The sequence below is a fragment of the Portunus trituberculatus genome, chromosome 47, assembly GCF_017591435.1.
Source record: "Portunus trituberculatus isolate SZX2019 chromosome 47, ASM1759143v1, whole genome shotgun sequence".
Taxonomy (NCBI): domain Eukaryota; kingdom Metazoa; phylum Arthropoda; class Malacostraca; order Decapoda; family Portunidae; genus Portunus; species Portunus trituberculatus.
Window position 1 is genome coordinate 19887852 of NC_059301.1, and position 16281 is coordinate 19904132.

Here is a 16281-nt window from a genome sequence, read left to right on the forward strand (position 1 = left end):
CTTCATGCCAACAATCACCAGCAACTATGTGTTGGATCTATCAGAATTGACTTGCAACTTACTACTGTACATAAGCTTTTTATAGTTATTCATATATTCATAGTATTTAATTGATACTTTTGGTATGAATTTATGGGAGGTAATATGCACAACACAATTTCCTAATTATAATCATTCAAATGTCTTAACAGGATCTGATATTTGGGTGGTAGGACTCAAATTAAGGATCAAAAAGTTACTATAGAGAAAACTAACCAACTTTATTACAAAATTCAAATTAACATCAATTCCATTATCCAAGAACTGTAAACAGTAATGGCACATTACTCAAGTTGCAAGTCAAGCTTAAAATATAATACATGAACCTAATGATCTTTTAGAGAGTATGTGCTTTCTATGTACATGGCTTATCCTGGCTGTAAAACAGCCATTAGGCAAAGTAAAAGTACCACAAAACATATGCAATCTTCATTTATTGAAGGCATACATTTCTTTGTGGTTTAAACAAGATATAATGTGATTTGCCACATGTATATCAAAACTGATCAGTTTCAACAAAACTAATAAGTTTCAAGAAGTCATCACTAGAATATTGATAATGCTGCAATATACTATACACATTTGATTACAAACTTAGTGAGGTGGTCTATTCCAGTCGCATTTTGTGGCTTCAGAAAAAAGGCAAGTAGTCTTGCAGTTTTGCAGGAATTGCAGTTATTTGGATACTTGAGCAATTGGAAAGTACATTATTTGAAAACTAATATGTACATCTCAGAGCTGACCTTTGCATGCTGTGAGTAGACCTAGGTCAGATCAGTCTAATTCTTATTCATGATGGATTTGAGTTTATGCCTTTAGCATGCTCTGTAATTATTAGTATGTCAGATAAGTATGTGGATACCTTACAATAAGGTCTACTTCTAGTAATGAGAACAGCCTGGCTGCACACTCCACTGCTATGTATTTCCTGTGTTGTAAGAAATTCAACTGAAAAGAATGTAATTAAGAGATTGTAAATAATCTCTGTGTTTATTCCTACATTGAAATAGTGTTCTGATATTGTAAGGTTGATCATGTCCAACCCTGTAAGCTACATGTATTTAGAAATACATAAATAAATCTGGTTACATTAGAAAGTGAAATGTTATCATGGGAAGAATCTTTTTCTTAAAGCCTCCTACTGCAAAAATTATTCATTTGTGTGCACCATCACCATGATGTTCAGGTGGATGTCAGCATAATGAATGGATATCAAATAAAAAAAAAAAAAAAATACTATTCTTAATGAAACTTTCTGGAAATAGCAGACCAGATGCATTTCAGGAGTACACATGGCACTGAAGCAGTCAGTTGCTGCCACTGGCCACCAATGAATCACACTGTCCTCATTTACAGCTAGTGGGCCTCAGTACCATTTGTTACAAACTCGTCATAATTCCTATCTCTATTCATTTCTCTTTGTGCTATTCTGCATGTCTGACATTTACTATTATGATATCCATTACTTCGGACAAGTTGAGTAAAAATAGGAAACGTAGATGATATTTGAATCATTAATTAGTTACTCAGATCACAGGGATGAACTGATTCTCTAACGCACCGGGGTTTATTTTGAAGATGAAACCCTGAAATTAGACAGGCATTTTTAGACATTATTATTGAAGTACTATACTGACTTCCTGAGTACAATTTTGGGCAAATTTCAGATTTTGTAAATAAAGCAGATCTGGCATGGGGCTACTCATATGCTTTAGAACATTTTTAGTAGCTTTTATTTCATTGGTATAAAGCTAGGTGAAGACAACTAACAGAAGTTACTAAATATGATTATATCATAAGATATAAGAGTAAGTATATAAGGAAGAAAATAATTCATGTGTATACTCTACACTAGGATATATTCAGTATTCTAAGAGCAGGCTAAGTGCCCTATGGAAATCTATTGCTTAGTATCAAAAAAGCAATATCTTTTTTTCTCCTGTTTCCATCTGATCACAAACCCATTTCATCTCAATTTTATGAACAATGTTTGATAAATGATTTCCACTAATTTCACATTCCTAAAAGTTCCTCTCTTACTTCCAACCATCTGTTGCATAAGGCATTTCAATTTTTTTTTTTTTTTTTTTTTTTTCATCACTGAAAAAGATTAATAAAATACTCCACACCTAAGGTATTAAAGAAAATTTTATATTCAAAGTGAAAAGATGCCAATTCACAGGATTTGCAAGGAATAACTAAGCTCATGTTGCTATAAAATGAACAAGCAACTTGCAGATCTTTTCTGAGCAACAAGTCAGACTGTAATAAAGTCAGAGTAGCCACCATGGAAAATACCAAGCTCTCATTTCTGAGGGAATGATTGTTCATTCAATGTTTTTCCTTTGTCTGGTCTTACTTTGCTATTTATCCTTTTGCTTGCATTACCATCTGGAGAAAGCATACTTGACTTGCATAGGTCCACAGTTTTCAGTGTTTCCATTAGTGATGATATTTAATGAAGTGGATGTTTTCTTTTTTCTGCTTTCTTGTAGTCCAGCAGCTTTCTGTGGAATTTAAGCTCTAGAATATCAATTCCCTGAAATCCATTCCAGGCTTCTTTATGTACACATAACTGTTGACTTATAACCAGATTACATTTTGTCATTTGTTGGCAATAACTAGATATTTTATTTTTCTTGCTATTTCCTTTATTGTGACATCTCCGTTTGTATTTGTGACATCATCTCTATGTCAATATTTCAGTTTTGTCCAGTAAAAATAAAACAAAAGCACATACTAACCAAATATAAAATAGTAATGGGTATGTACTGTAGAACTGACAGCTTTGGTAGCATATAACACTTTTCTATAGCTTAGTGGATTTCTTCCTCATCTATCAATCTATATCTATTTCTCTATTGCCTTATTTTCTTTAAAAGTTTTCTCAAAGGGAGTAAACATGAAAACTTTCTTTTGTCTATTTAAACATTCACAAACAGATTCAAAGGTGTACTCCTTTACCTTATCCTTCCATCTTTACCATCTTGGCGGGTCTCCTTTGATCCATTCTACTTCCTTTGCTGTCACCCTCCCATCTTGCCACTTTACTTGACCCCTCAGATAACTCAATTCCACAGCACACACTCTTGATTGCTGTGTTCTATTCATTATCTAGTGAAATGTAGTTATTTTTCACAAAGGTTATAACTAACAATGTATGGCATGAATTCTACTTCATGCCAATACATATCTAAATGAAAATATATTAACCATGACAGTACAAATCATTATAAAAGGAGGTTTCTTCTTCAGTAATTTCAGTCTCCACATCAGTGAAAAGAGGGAGAAAAAACAATAGCAAAATTCCAATCATTTCCCAATGAAGAGTTCCTTCCTCTGGCCATTCATACAATAGTATTCAAATGGAATACATGCAAATGTATAGATGATGAAACACCAGACAGTAAAGCATGACCTTTGACACCAACATTACTTCCTGAAATACAAAGAAGGTCAGTAATAAATCTGATGTGGCATTAAGAATTTGGTGATCATTTTTTAAGGATTCTTATTGCAAAGGTAAAGTCAATAAAAAGATAAAATCTATTCCAGTAAAATTATTCCTGTATCTCTTACCAAATTTCTACAAAAATGTTTTGTATTACGCCTTTCATTGAATAATAAATCTCATATTACAAGCCAAATTTAATAAAGGGGGGATGCATTGAGGCAGCAATGGATATGCAAATTTGTAAAAGAAAGTATACTTTAGTTCACAGATCATTAGTATATCACCATGGTTTCACCACATGATGCACATTTTCTTGTGTATCTGTCTGTTCAAGTTGAAAACAAGTAGACATGTATGTTTGCACTGCAGCAGAGCAATGATATGTATGACTTTTGGCACACCCGGACAGAGAAACTACCCTTTTGCATCAGCATAACTCACTGACTTAGTAATGGCTCCACAAAAATGAAAATGTTCCAAAAAAAGGTATCTGTCAATTGGAGGTAGGTACAGATGACATCAATGTTGTACACATAGTGGTCTAAAATCCAACCAGTGAGTTAGATAACACACTGCAGTATTGTAATGGTAAGATTGGATTTATCTGGGAACTACAGCAAGACTATGTAGATCTTTTCATTGTGGCAATGTGCATCAATGCAGAAAATAATGGCATGAAATCTGAAGCCAAGGAGTAATCATTATCAAATGAGGTAACAATCAGGTCTATAGTACACTAGAATCAAAGCATGGCATGTGACTGTGTATAGAACATCAACAGATAGAGAATATAGAAAAATATAGAATACAAAATATTCAGAGATGTTTTTGATCACTGTGTTTTCTGCATGCATTACCATGATGGTGTCTAACTCTGCACAAGGCCATGCCACATCATCCTCAATATACCAGAGGCTCAACTCAAGAATTTCCACATCCACTTGTTTTCAACATGCTAGAACCTGTAAAGAATTTACAACTTTTCCAGTGTATTAGATTTCTCTCCCCAGCCCTAAATTTAATGTAACAACACATTAAGAAGTAAAGCATGAAAAATGGGCAAGATGAATTTAAAAAATAATGATAAGATGATACACAAACATCTGCTGTAACCAATCTGTATGCATAATAAATTTAATACTTTGTATCAGAAGACTGAATAATATAAATAAGGTTATGAACATTTTTGTCAATATGGGAATACCATTTTCCTTAGAACTGGTAAGAGCTAGTGTCTAGGTATGTACATCAAAATGTCACCTTGCTTGAAACCAGACAGGGAGTGAAGAACATGCAAAAATAATCACTGCATGTGATATGATAAAAGAGACAAGTGACTTGTTTTTGATTTTTTTTTTTTTTTTCTTCTGTATCTCACACTTGTACCTTAAAACTCTCCCCAGTGGAGATTGCCATAATCAGGTTGTGCAAAGCAGCAGCCAACCATCTCATAACATCACAGTTGAGCACCTATTGGAACAACGGTGATCCATGCCTTGTTTATATTAGCAAACACTAGTGGTTAATGGCTGATTGGGCTGAGACAACTCAATCTTCTAAAACTATAGCCATCTTTTTTTACACCAGCTCTCTTTTCATACCACAGCTCTCCACATCTAAACTCTTCATGAGTAGGATGCTGAAGATTTCACCATCACACAAACGGGTGTTATAGGTGCCTAGAAAAGGAACAGATTTCTTTCCATTGAAATTCTTCAGTAACTCATGTAATATCTCCCCTGAGTTGATCATTTAGGTTAACATAGGGAATGTAACCTCTCATGGTCTAGATCTGTATGTCAATCAATAATGTTTAAATATTAATTTCTAGTATTTCTGATGCAGACAACAAAATAAGCTACCAGCATTATAAAACTGAAATTCAACACAAATTATATTCAAAGACAGTCTTAGATCATCCAAATTTTGTAATTATTCTTTAAAAATATAAAATGGACACAAATTCTTGGAATTTGTGATGAAGCTTATCAACATTTTGCTTTAAAACCGTTCTAAAAGTACATAACAACTGTGTGGATTAACTAGTGTGAAGTGAAGAAAATTACTGCCTCTGTTTACTGACAGAAAATAAAGAAAAAAAAAATTGAACTGACTAGTTTGCCTGTTACCTTCACAACCACAATTAATCTCACAAGACCACCACACTTCAATTTGAGATACATCGGTCACTAAGAAAAAACCCTATGACCTGGACCTACCAATAAATGTCTATTTCAAACCTAGGTTCATTTAGCCTGTGCCAAAACCTGCTCTTCCTCCTGATCTTCTTCTGAAGGGACTGGCTGGCCATGTACAAAAATTGGAGCTGCTTCTCCTCTTACGGATTCAGCTGTGATATGAACACTCACAATGTCTGAACCAGGAATCTCAAACATTGAGTCCAACAATAAATTCTCCTGTTGAAAAGAAAATACAGACATTAAAAATCAATAAATTTTATTATTTCAAAATAATAATTTTCATTTGCTATGGCTATTACAGGCATAAGTGGATAGAACAGTAACTATTTCAGCCAATGAATAATTGTTAAGTCTTGCAAGTATTCATATATTATAATCAATTTGTATGGAACTGATATTTATCATCCCTAGCAGGATATTCTGCATACAAGGTATGAATGAACCATACACAAAATAACAAAGACAAAATTATTTCTTTTCCTTTTCAAGTGCAAGTCATATGCACAATGAATATCCCAAATATATTAACCTGTTCAGTACTGAGACACATTTTTACCTTGAGATTTAGGTACGATTAAACTACTTTATTTACATCAGAAAGGGTCTTTGTAAGTCAGAAGATTAATGGGAACAGCCTTCACAATTTTAATCCTCCACATGAGTTTCTGAAGCTGTATAAAATCACCAAAATGGTAAGCAGAATGAATATAGAAATGTGTCATGGTACTCAAGGGGTTAATGATAAAATCCAACCTTGATTTCTGTTGTTACACTATTATATAAAAGATTTTACACGAATCCTGCCACAGGAGAGCTTACCATGATGGAGCGCAGACCCCTGGCTCCAGTCTTTCTGTCCATGGCCTGCTGGGAGATGGCATCCATGGCCTCTGGGGTAAATGATAGCTCAACCTAAGAAATAAAATACATAATTAATGGATAGAAGCACTATCCTTAATCTTGCTTCCCAAAAACCAAATATATTAATTACAACCAACAGCACTATACCCTAAAGTAAATTTATAAACCCATTTCATCCATATAAAATACTGCAAGTCATCAAAACTTGGAACATTCTTGATGAAAAAAGTTCCATGTGACCAGCAGTCATCCAATCTTGCTATAAGTACAAATTCAAGAGCATCCACTCAATATTATCACTGTCTACATATTGAATGTGTTGTGTGCAAAGAGATATATGCATCCTATCATCTGTTAATGAATTATGAGTTACAAATCTATGCATTGTAACCATTACATAGTTGCAAAATGTAATGAAACTCCAGTTTAGAAAGGTACTAACATGAGATCATTGTATCAGAAATTGTGCAAGGTTACAACTGTCGTATATAAATCTGGAACCCTACAAAGTATCTATTACTTTTAATTTCCCTTCCTTACACTCTATCTTATAGATATCAAGTCACAAGAGGGGAATGTATGTTGATCAAAAATTTGTGATAATGATGACGATAATCAGCCAAGAGCACTGCTGGCCAAACCCTTTCTTTCATACCTTGTCCATACCAAAGAGCATCTGGAACTGTGGGATGAGGGCATTCTTGGGTTCTGTGAGAATCCTAACAAGCATAGCTCTAGTCAGGGAGTGGAAAGGCACCAACACAGGAAACCGCCCAACAAATTCCTGAAAACAAACCTTTGTGAGCAGAAAAGTTTTTATAATTTTGTTGATATTCTACCAATAATTAATTTAATTAAAATGAATGTTAAACCATATCCTTGACCAGCCAAGCAAATCAAAGAAAAAATCACAAACTTCTAAAATCAGTGAGTGTCAGAACAATTCCAAACTGCATACAGAAGACACTTTGTTACAAAAGGATGAGAGCCTTTGCCATAAAATACAACAAGTGGAATGAACCTACAGAGATGAATGGAGAAAGGTACTGTGGACAGATGAGGCTATACTTTGTCAGTGATAGAATGGGATCATCAGTGTGGAGGAGGCAAGTGAAATTTGCACAATCCTAAGACTATGAAACCTCTATCTTCACTCATGGTTTCAAGTAATTTTGGATTTGGAGTTTTAGCTAACCTTGTGATTCTCCCTGAAGGCCAAATAGCCAATAAAAATGTGTACCTTAACATTCTGGATTTGGCATACTCTTTCATGCAGACTGAAGCAGAAATATTGCCTCCTTTCACACAGTTAAGACTGTGAAAGAATGTTCACCAAGTGTAACTGAAGTAATTTCAGACTGGCCTAGTAACAGCCAAGATATCTCTCCCTTTGAGGATTTGTGGGGGATTGTAAAGGTAAAGCTATGTAAAGGAAGACACTTCAAGAGTGGGAAAGCTTGAGGAACCACAAGAAGAATGTGGGCAGCCATCCTCACCACAGCAGCACAGTCTCACTGATAGCCTTCACTGTTGGCTAAAGATTTTATAAAAAGGAAAGGATTTTCTATCAATAAATAGTTAAGATTATGATGATCTTTCATGAAAAGCACATGGTAATGCACAGTAGTTAAGGTATTGTTATAAGTATTACTAAGGTGAGAAAGGAAATAAATACAAGTTCTCATTTCCAGATATGCTAGGCATATATAGACAGATTTTTAAAATACCATATATGCCAGAATATAAGATAATTTTTTTTTTGTCAAGTATGGGGCTCCAAAATCAAGGGGTCGTCTTATATACCGAGAATAAAACATAACCTTTTAACCAGGGGCCGTCGTGGTACAGTGGAACCATGCGTGCTTTAGAGTCCGATGGATTTTGATTTATACAGTGAAGGCTGATGATGGATAACTTAGAAGAGGAGGGGAGAAGGGTGGGGAGGAGGGAGGTTGCCAGAGGACAAGTCATCATCCATGAAAACGTCTTTGTAACTTTTCTCGTGGTGTGATTCCCGTGAATACACTTATGGAGTGCTGTGGCTCAATAGCACTTGCACTCTCACCAGATTCCTTATTTTCATCACTAATAAGCTTCTTAGGTGCCATTGTAAGTTTCTAGGTAAAAAAACTACTGACAGAATGCAGAAGAAAGTTGTTTTTTCAAGACTGTGTCAGGACTAGGGATGCAGCCTGGTACCTGGTATACTGGTATTACCAGTAGTACGATATCAGAACGGTACATTAGCAGCTGCGATGAGGGAGATGACAGAGTTTTGTATACGACCAAATGTGGGGCCGTTTGATTACCAGATATTTTCACCACTAATAAGCCTTTGGTGTTAATGTACGTTTATAAATGAAAAACTGCAGATATAAAGCAGGAGAATGTTATTCTGATGACTATGGCAGCACAAGTCACAAATGGCAGAGGGGGAAAGGGGACACCAGGTAGCCTTTGTTTATAACCACTTGTGTAGACGTTCGACTATCAGGTATTTTTTCGAGTATTAAATCAAACTTTCGCGTTCAAGTATTGAAAAGTTTGAGTATTGAGTCTCCACTGAATATATATATATATATATATATATATATATATATATATATATATATATATATATATATATATATATATATATATATATATATATATATATATATATATATATATATATATATATATATATATATATATATATATATATATATATATATATATACAATTTATTAGCTCCATGACAGGGTAAGCTATTCTCTCTATGGATGTCAAATTTTTTCTGACAGCATCACTTGTCAATGCACCCAACCATGCCATGATAATAATCATCAGTTGGCGATTAGGCTAGCAGGAACTATGACCTCGATAAATACTGTTTATGTTAAGCCAATCATAGTCTTGACTTATTATATCTTAAGGTATTTGCATGTAAGCTAATTGTTGGATAAATAAATCAAGGGTGGCTGTATTTTCAAACTAGTGCCAGTGGTAGTGACTAGTGAGGATATGGCCATTTTACAGCTCAACAGGGCCCAGTGAGACACCAGCAATAAACCTATGATGATTAGTGCCATAGTCATCAAGGAAAGAAAGTAATGCATGTTCCTTATTTTGGAGCTCAGAAACACATGGAACTGTGTAGAACAGGGATAGTGAATTCTGCCATGATAATAACATACTTAAGTGAAGGAACCGACTGCCACACAAGCCTTTCATGTTGCAGTTCATCAGTGATGCACCCTCCACCATTAAGGGGTCATTTTACAGAGCAGTAATAGCTCAAGACCTAAACTCATACCAAGTCCCAGGATATCCTGGCACAGCAAGATGCTCTGCAACATAAGAGAGGACAGGGGGCAGGTGACAGTGACTGTGAAGGTAACAAAGACGACAACTTGATGGAGTATGATGTTGAACAGTAGCTTAACTGCCCCCTTCCCCAACCTTCAACTTCTTTAGTCAATGTACAGTAACATTAAGAGTGAATACAGATTGTTCATACACAGCCTTTTCCTTTGACTAAAAAGTGCCACCTGTTAATCCTTTGTTTTACCAACATTCCTAAGTTATTCATTTAATGATTTCCTCTAACATCCCGTTAATCATCTTTCAATTTGTTGCTTTCTTTCAAGTAACTATTATACTGTAGTATGTACCTATACTTGTATTTTCTTGTATTTTTTCAATACACTTAGCTTATGATGCTGTTCCTTTACATAGTTTATTATATTATCAAATTATTCACATCAGTTAAAAATTTCATCAAGGTTTAAATCACACGTCATGGCAATGAAATATACGAAAACTTTTTTTCTTTGGATGAAGGGAAGAGAGCCAGTCAAGGGCAAAAAAAAAAGAAAAGATAAAAAAAAAAAAGGCCCACTTGAGTGCTGGCTCTCTACAAAGAGAAAAACGTCAGCCAAAATTAGGAAGCAAATGCCTCGATACCTCCCTCTTAAAAGAAGACAAGTCGTAGGAAGTCGGAAATACAAATGCAGGGAGGGAGTTCCAGAGTTTACCAGTGAAAGGGATGAATGATTGAGAGTACTGGTTAACTCTTGCATTAGAGTTTCACAGAATATGGATGAGAGGAAGAAGAAAGCCTTGTGCAGTGAGGCCGCAGGAGGATGGGAGGCATGCAGTTAGCAATATCAGTAGAACAGCTAGTATGAAAATAGCGATAAAAGATAGAAAGAGATGCAACATTTCAGCGGTGAGAAAGAGGCTGAAGACAGTTAGTCAGAGGAAGGGAGTTGATGAGACAAAAAGCTTTTGATTCCACCCTATCTAGTAAAACTGTGTGACTGGAATCCCCCCAAACATGCGAAGAGTACTCCATACAGGGGCGGATAAGGCCCTTATATAGAGTAAGCAGCTGGAGAGGCGAGAAAAACTGGCGGAGACACCTCAGAACACCTAACTTCATAGGAGCTGTTTTAGCAAGAGATGAGATGTGAAGTTTCCAGTTAAGATTATGAGCAAAGGACAGACCGAGGATATTCATTGTGGAAGAGGAGACAGTTGAGTGTCATTGAAGAAGAGGGATAGTTGTCTGGAAGGTTGTGTCGAGTTGATAGATGGAGGAATTGAGTTTTGAGGCATTGAAAACTACTAGATTTTCTCTGCCCCAATCGGAAATCTTAGAAAGATCGGAAGTCAGGCGTTCTGTGGCGTCCCTGCGTGATCTGTTGACTTCCTGAAGGGTTGGTCGTCTCTGAAAGGACGTGGAAAGATGTAGGGTGGTATCATCAGCGTAGGAGTGGATAGGGCAAGAAGTTTGGTTAAGAAGGTCATTAATGAATAATAGAAAGAGAGTGGGTGACAGGACAGAACCCTGAGGAACACCACTATTAATAGATTTAGGAGAAGAACAGTGGCCGTCTACCACAGCAGCAATAGAGCGGTCGGAAAGGAAACTTGAGATAAAGTTGCAGAGAGAAGGATAGAAGCCGTAGGAGGGCAGTTTTGAAATCAAAGCTTTATGCCAGACTCTATCAAAAGCTTTTGATATGTCTAACGCTACAGCAAAAGTTTCACCGAAATCTCTAAAAGTGGATAACTAAGATTCAGTTAGGAAAGCCAGAACATCACCAGTAGAGCGACCTTGACGGAAGCCATACTGGCGATCAGATAGAAGATTGTGAAGTGACAGATGTTTGAGAATTTTCCTATTCAGGATAGATTCAAAACCTTTAGACAAGCAAGAGATTAAAGCTATAGGACAGTAGTTTGAGGGATTAGAACGGTCCTCCTTTATAGGAACAGGCTGAATGTAGGTAAACTTCCAGCAGGAAGAAAAGGTAGAAGTCGATAGACAAAGTTGAAAGAGTTTGGCAAGGCAAGGTGCAAGCATGGCAGCAGAGTTTTTGAGAACAATAGGAACTTGAAGGATGGGGTTATATTTTATGTACTAGCATGCAAATGCACCATACATTTTTTTTTTCATTCTTGGTAAAAAAAATTCTGAAGGACAAAGCTTTCATCTGAAACTTGGTTGAAATCGATATCTACCTTAGAAGTAGAGTTATTGTTCATAAACTTTAGATGTATTTTTTTTTTTTTTTTTTTTTTTTTAATGGCACTTGAGCTCCTATGGTTCAGAGGCCCTCAACTACATTAAGGCAAAACATATTTTTCTTTGGAGTCTGTATGAATTTCGATAAATGTTTGCCTTCTTATTCATAAAAAAATGTTTTTAATTAATACATAAATAAGAAAATAAAATAAAAAATTACGAAAATATTCTTAAGATATTTTATCCTCTGCCAGACTAAACAATGTTGTTGGTGTCATTGCCACTCACTGGAATCATGCCAAATTCAATCAGGTCCCGAGCCTCTACTTGAGACAGCAGTGCATCTTTCTCATGGTTATCCTCCTCTGCATCTGTCCAAGCTGTCTGATGGGCCACATCTGCTTGTGATGCTGCTCGCCGACCTGCTGACTGTCCTCCAATGCCAAAGCCCAAGTACTGAAAGGTTTTAGTGAACATTACTGATAATTACAGCAAATCTATTAATTGACAGTTATCAGGCTCTAAACTTCTAAAACACAGCAGTTCATCCTGCCTCCTAAATTTGAGATATCTGAATGGCAGGTTAGCATTGCCAACACCTTCCAGGGTTGTCCTCCATGGGTGGAAACAACAGCAGATACATAAATACTTAAGTGGTATCACTGAATAAGGCTATTATTATAAACATGTCATCAACAAGTAGGTAAATCTACACACATACCAAGTATAAATGTTTCAAAAGCCATATTAACCAAAGAATAAATTTAAAAAATCATAATAACTAATCAGATGGTACCAAAACAGAAAAGGCCAGGTGAGAGCTAAATAACTTGAATGAGCTGGACATTCATTTTGGGTAACAAACATGCCACAAGCTTCAGGATGAAAGTTTCCCAGGAAGGAGGCATCTTCAATGTTATGAGTGACTTGAGGAAAAAAGAAACAGTAATTAACCTACTTGTATACATTTTAAGCACACAATGTCTTTAAGTTTGGGACATGTTTAGGGTTCTAATATCTAAGGAATAGTTACAGTGTGCATTAATAAAGAATATTTACAGAGAAATTTGCAAAATGTAAATGACATGAACTGGAGATCATGAAAGTTTTCAATTAGCTTTTCAATAAACAAAGTTACGTGCTCTGCTGCAACTACTGGTAACAAGACTAAGTAAAGAACACAAGTTGGACAGTTTCTTTGTCGTGAATAAACATAAGGCATGAAAGTTCCAAAAATTTAAGCCAAATGATGTACAACAAATTTCTCTCAATATTCCTCATGACAGTATGGTTTCCTAATTATGTAAATCTTGCCCTTACAGGCTCTCAAAATATTTAAAAGGAACACTTCAAAAACTTTCTGTGTGCATGAGGACAAAATAATAAGTTTCACTATGAAATCTGTCAAGGTAATTCACAAATCTATTTAAACATTAAAAGGTGTTAGCACATGCTTATTAACCAAAAAGTAATACAATAATGCTACTTACTTGATACTGCAGCATGAAAGAAAAGTACAATGGCCAGTAATTAAACAACAGAACTGGTAAATTTACTACAAAATAACTGAAATATCCATGTTTGCAAATTCATAAATATCTGTAAAGCCAATACAAATCATCCATAGTTAATTTATTTATTAAGGAATGAGTGGCAAATCACCACAACTGTCCACATTTCCCTATGTCCATAAGCCACATTTGACTGAAGAAGCCTAAATTTACACAGTAGACCAAGAGCACCTCATCTACAAGCTATGATCCCACCCATGGAGGAAAACCTGTGGGACAGAGTCAGCAAAGAGGGGTGGAAAAAATGCAAAGAAAACCTGGCTTTAATCCTGAAATGTAAGAAGTGTATAAACAATAAAGCCCAAGCCCTGGTATAGCATGCCATATGGCACAATTATCTACCTTTCATGTCATAAATCAATAGTGCTTTTACAGCATACTAATGTACAAACCTCAAAGACCAGCCAATTTAGAAATCTTAATGATATTCTCTACACACAAAACCATAATGCAATGGTTATGAGAATTCTTTATAAAATAATACCACAGCTGATTCCTATTTATCTGAAATTGTATTGCAGTTCATGGGATGGTTATAAAATGAACATGATATATACAGTAATTCAAAATTCAAAAATTTCTAATAGCATTTTTTCAATCAAACTCACAACTACAATACAATTTTCTGAGCAGAGATCACAGGAAAGATCCACAGATGTTTCACAATATTTTCACTTAAACCACTGTATGCACCAACCTTCTCATTGTTTCTTCTGGAGATGATACGGTCAAGGCCATTAAAAGCACCAGATGCCACAAACAGGATATTTGTTGTGTCCACCTGCACAGTCTCACCACGAAGCTTCCTTGGAGAGTTACGTTCTGGTACATTCACCACCGTTCCCTCCAACATCTACCTCCCAAAGAAAATCATTAATATTCCATATGGTAAATCATGAATTTAAACAAGGTATTAACTAAGCCAAAATAACTAAGATATGGTAAATGACAAATCATTGATCATGACTGCAGCACAAAATTATCAGAACTGAGGACTCACCTTCAGCATTCCCTGCTGCACCCCTTCACCCCCAACATCCCTCAGCTGGTGGATGCCAGGCACAGCTCCAATCTTGTCCACCTCATCCAGGAACACAATGCCTGCACAAATGGATGACAAGAAAATTATTCTCCATTAGATTTTTTGTTTGTTTCTATACATGAAAAGTTTATACATATACTCTATGTATATGAAATAGCATGCAAAAATCAAGCAAAATCATATAATCATTTATGTGAAAGAAAATGTGAGATGGCTTTTATCTTTTGTTCATATTAACATGCTTTCTCACAGCAAAATACACAAAAATACAAATTATAAGAATGTAGGATTCAAATACACTGTGCAAATTAAAATCAAATCTATGATTACAAAATTTTACTTACCACACTGTGCTTTTTCCACTTTGTAATTAGCATCCTGCAGCAGCTTGGCAATAACTGATTCAATGTCCTCACCTACATAACCTGCCTGAGTGAGGGTGGTGCAGTCACAGATGGCAAAAGGTACATCCAAGCACTGTGCTATTGTCTGGGCCAAAAGGGTCTTGCCTAACAAGAGGGAAAAAGAATACAACTTTATTAATATATTGAGCTGGATTGAATTATACTTGATGGCAAATTTATAAGACTCAACCTACAGCTACATATAACATAAAAATATTACATAATTTAATAGTCAATCCAGTATGAAGCACTCCTTATTTCTACACTTTTTCCTACTCAATAAAAACAACTACGTATTAATGATATTCCTGTTCTCTTAACACAGTTGTGATAAGCCATATGACCTATGCAGATCCTCCACATAAGAGCACAGCCTTACCTGAGCCAGTAGGACCTAGAAGGAGAATGTTACTTTTCTCAAGCCGCAGGAGGTGAGTAGTAGCGTCCAAAATATCTGATCCGTGAGAATTGCTAGAAAGACCTTGTTTTCCACGTCCTTGCTGCTGGTCATCCATTTGCTGGTGTGAGTCTTGCTGCTGCTGTTGATCAGTTGCATTGACCCCCAGTGCATGACTCTGACTAATGCCAGCAATGTGAAGTAGGTCTGGAGAAATGCAAAAACAAGTATCATGAGTCTTAACAATTTACCTAAAAGAAAAAAGAAATTCATAGGACAGATGTATTTATTACAAAACAGATGTTGAGACATCATACATTCTAAGTTATATAGCTAAAAGCCAAAGGAACTTGAGATAGAACAGAAAAAGAGTATGTGGAAGTGGATAAATGTGTCATGTAGGGAACATGGCACTGATCATGAAGTGGTTGTGATAAATCACTGACATGGAACCTTAACTGCACAAAACTTTTGAGGTTTACAAATTAAAACAAATCCTGAATGTGTGTGAATGGAAAGTATATAATGTAACAGTATTTTTGAGGATTTGAAAAATCTGAATTCTGGAAAATATAAAGTGCATACTGTCCAAAAAATTCTAATGATTCATTAAAATCTGAGTATATAATGAAACTTTCACCATAAACAATTTTCAGATATAGATGCCATGAATCTCAGTGCACTAATGCAAAATAAAATAAACTAATTGAAAAAAAAATAATATATATATATATATATATATATATATATATATATATATATATATATATATATATATATATATATATATATATATATAT

General features: G+C 35.3%; 1 protein-coding gene across 6 annotated transcripts in view; it reads right to left on the bottom strand.

The window, feature by feature from the left end:
• Positions 1–456: 456 nt before the first annotated feature.
• The window catches only part of LOC123520460 (ATP-dependent Clp protease ATP-binding subunit clpX-like, mitochondrial), a 29387-nt gene continuing 13562 nt past the window's right edge, over positions 457–16281 (bottom strand). For 4 of the 6 annotated variants that reach the window (XM_045282712.1, XM_045282708.1, XM_045282711.1 and 1 more), the window contains 9 exons: positions 15464–15688; positions 15025–15189; positions 14639–14739; positions 14336–14491; positions 13558–13563; positions 12356–12523; positions 7211–7339; positions 6514–6606; positions 457–5910 (listed from right to left, as the gene is read on the bottom strand). In XM_045282712.1, the coding sequence (XP_045138647.1) occupies positions 5740–5910; positions 6514–6606; positions 7211–7339; positions 12356–12523; positions 13558–13563; positions 14336–14491; positions 14639–14739; positions 15025–15189; positions 15464–15688 (1214 nt within the window). In that variant the 3' untranslated portion in view covers positions 457–5739. The remainder of the gene's footprint in view (positions 5911–6513; positions 6607–7210; positions 7340–12355; positions 12524–13557; positions 13564–14335; positions 14492–14638; positions 14740–15024; positions 15190–15463; positions 15689–16281) is intronic. The other 2 variants (XM_045282713.1, XM_045282710.1) reach the window with 1 other exon arrangement.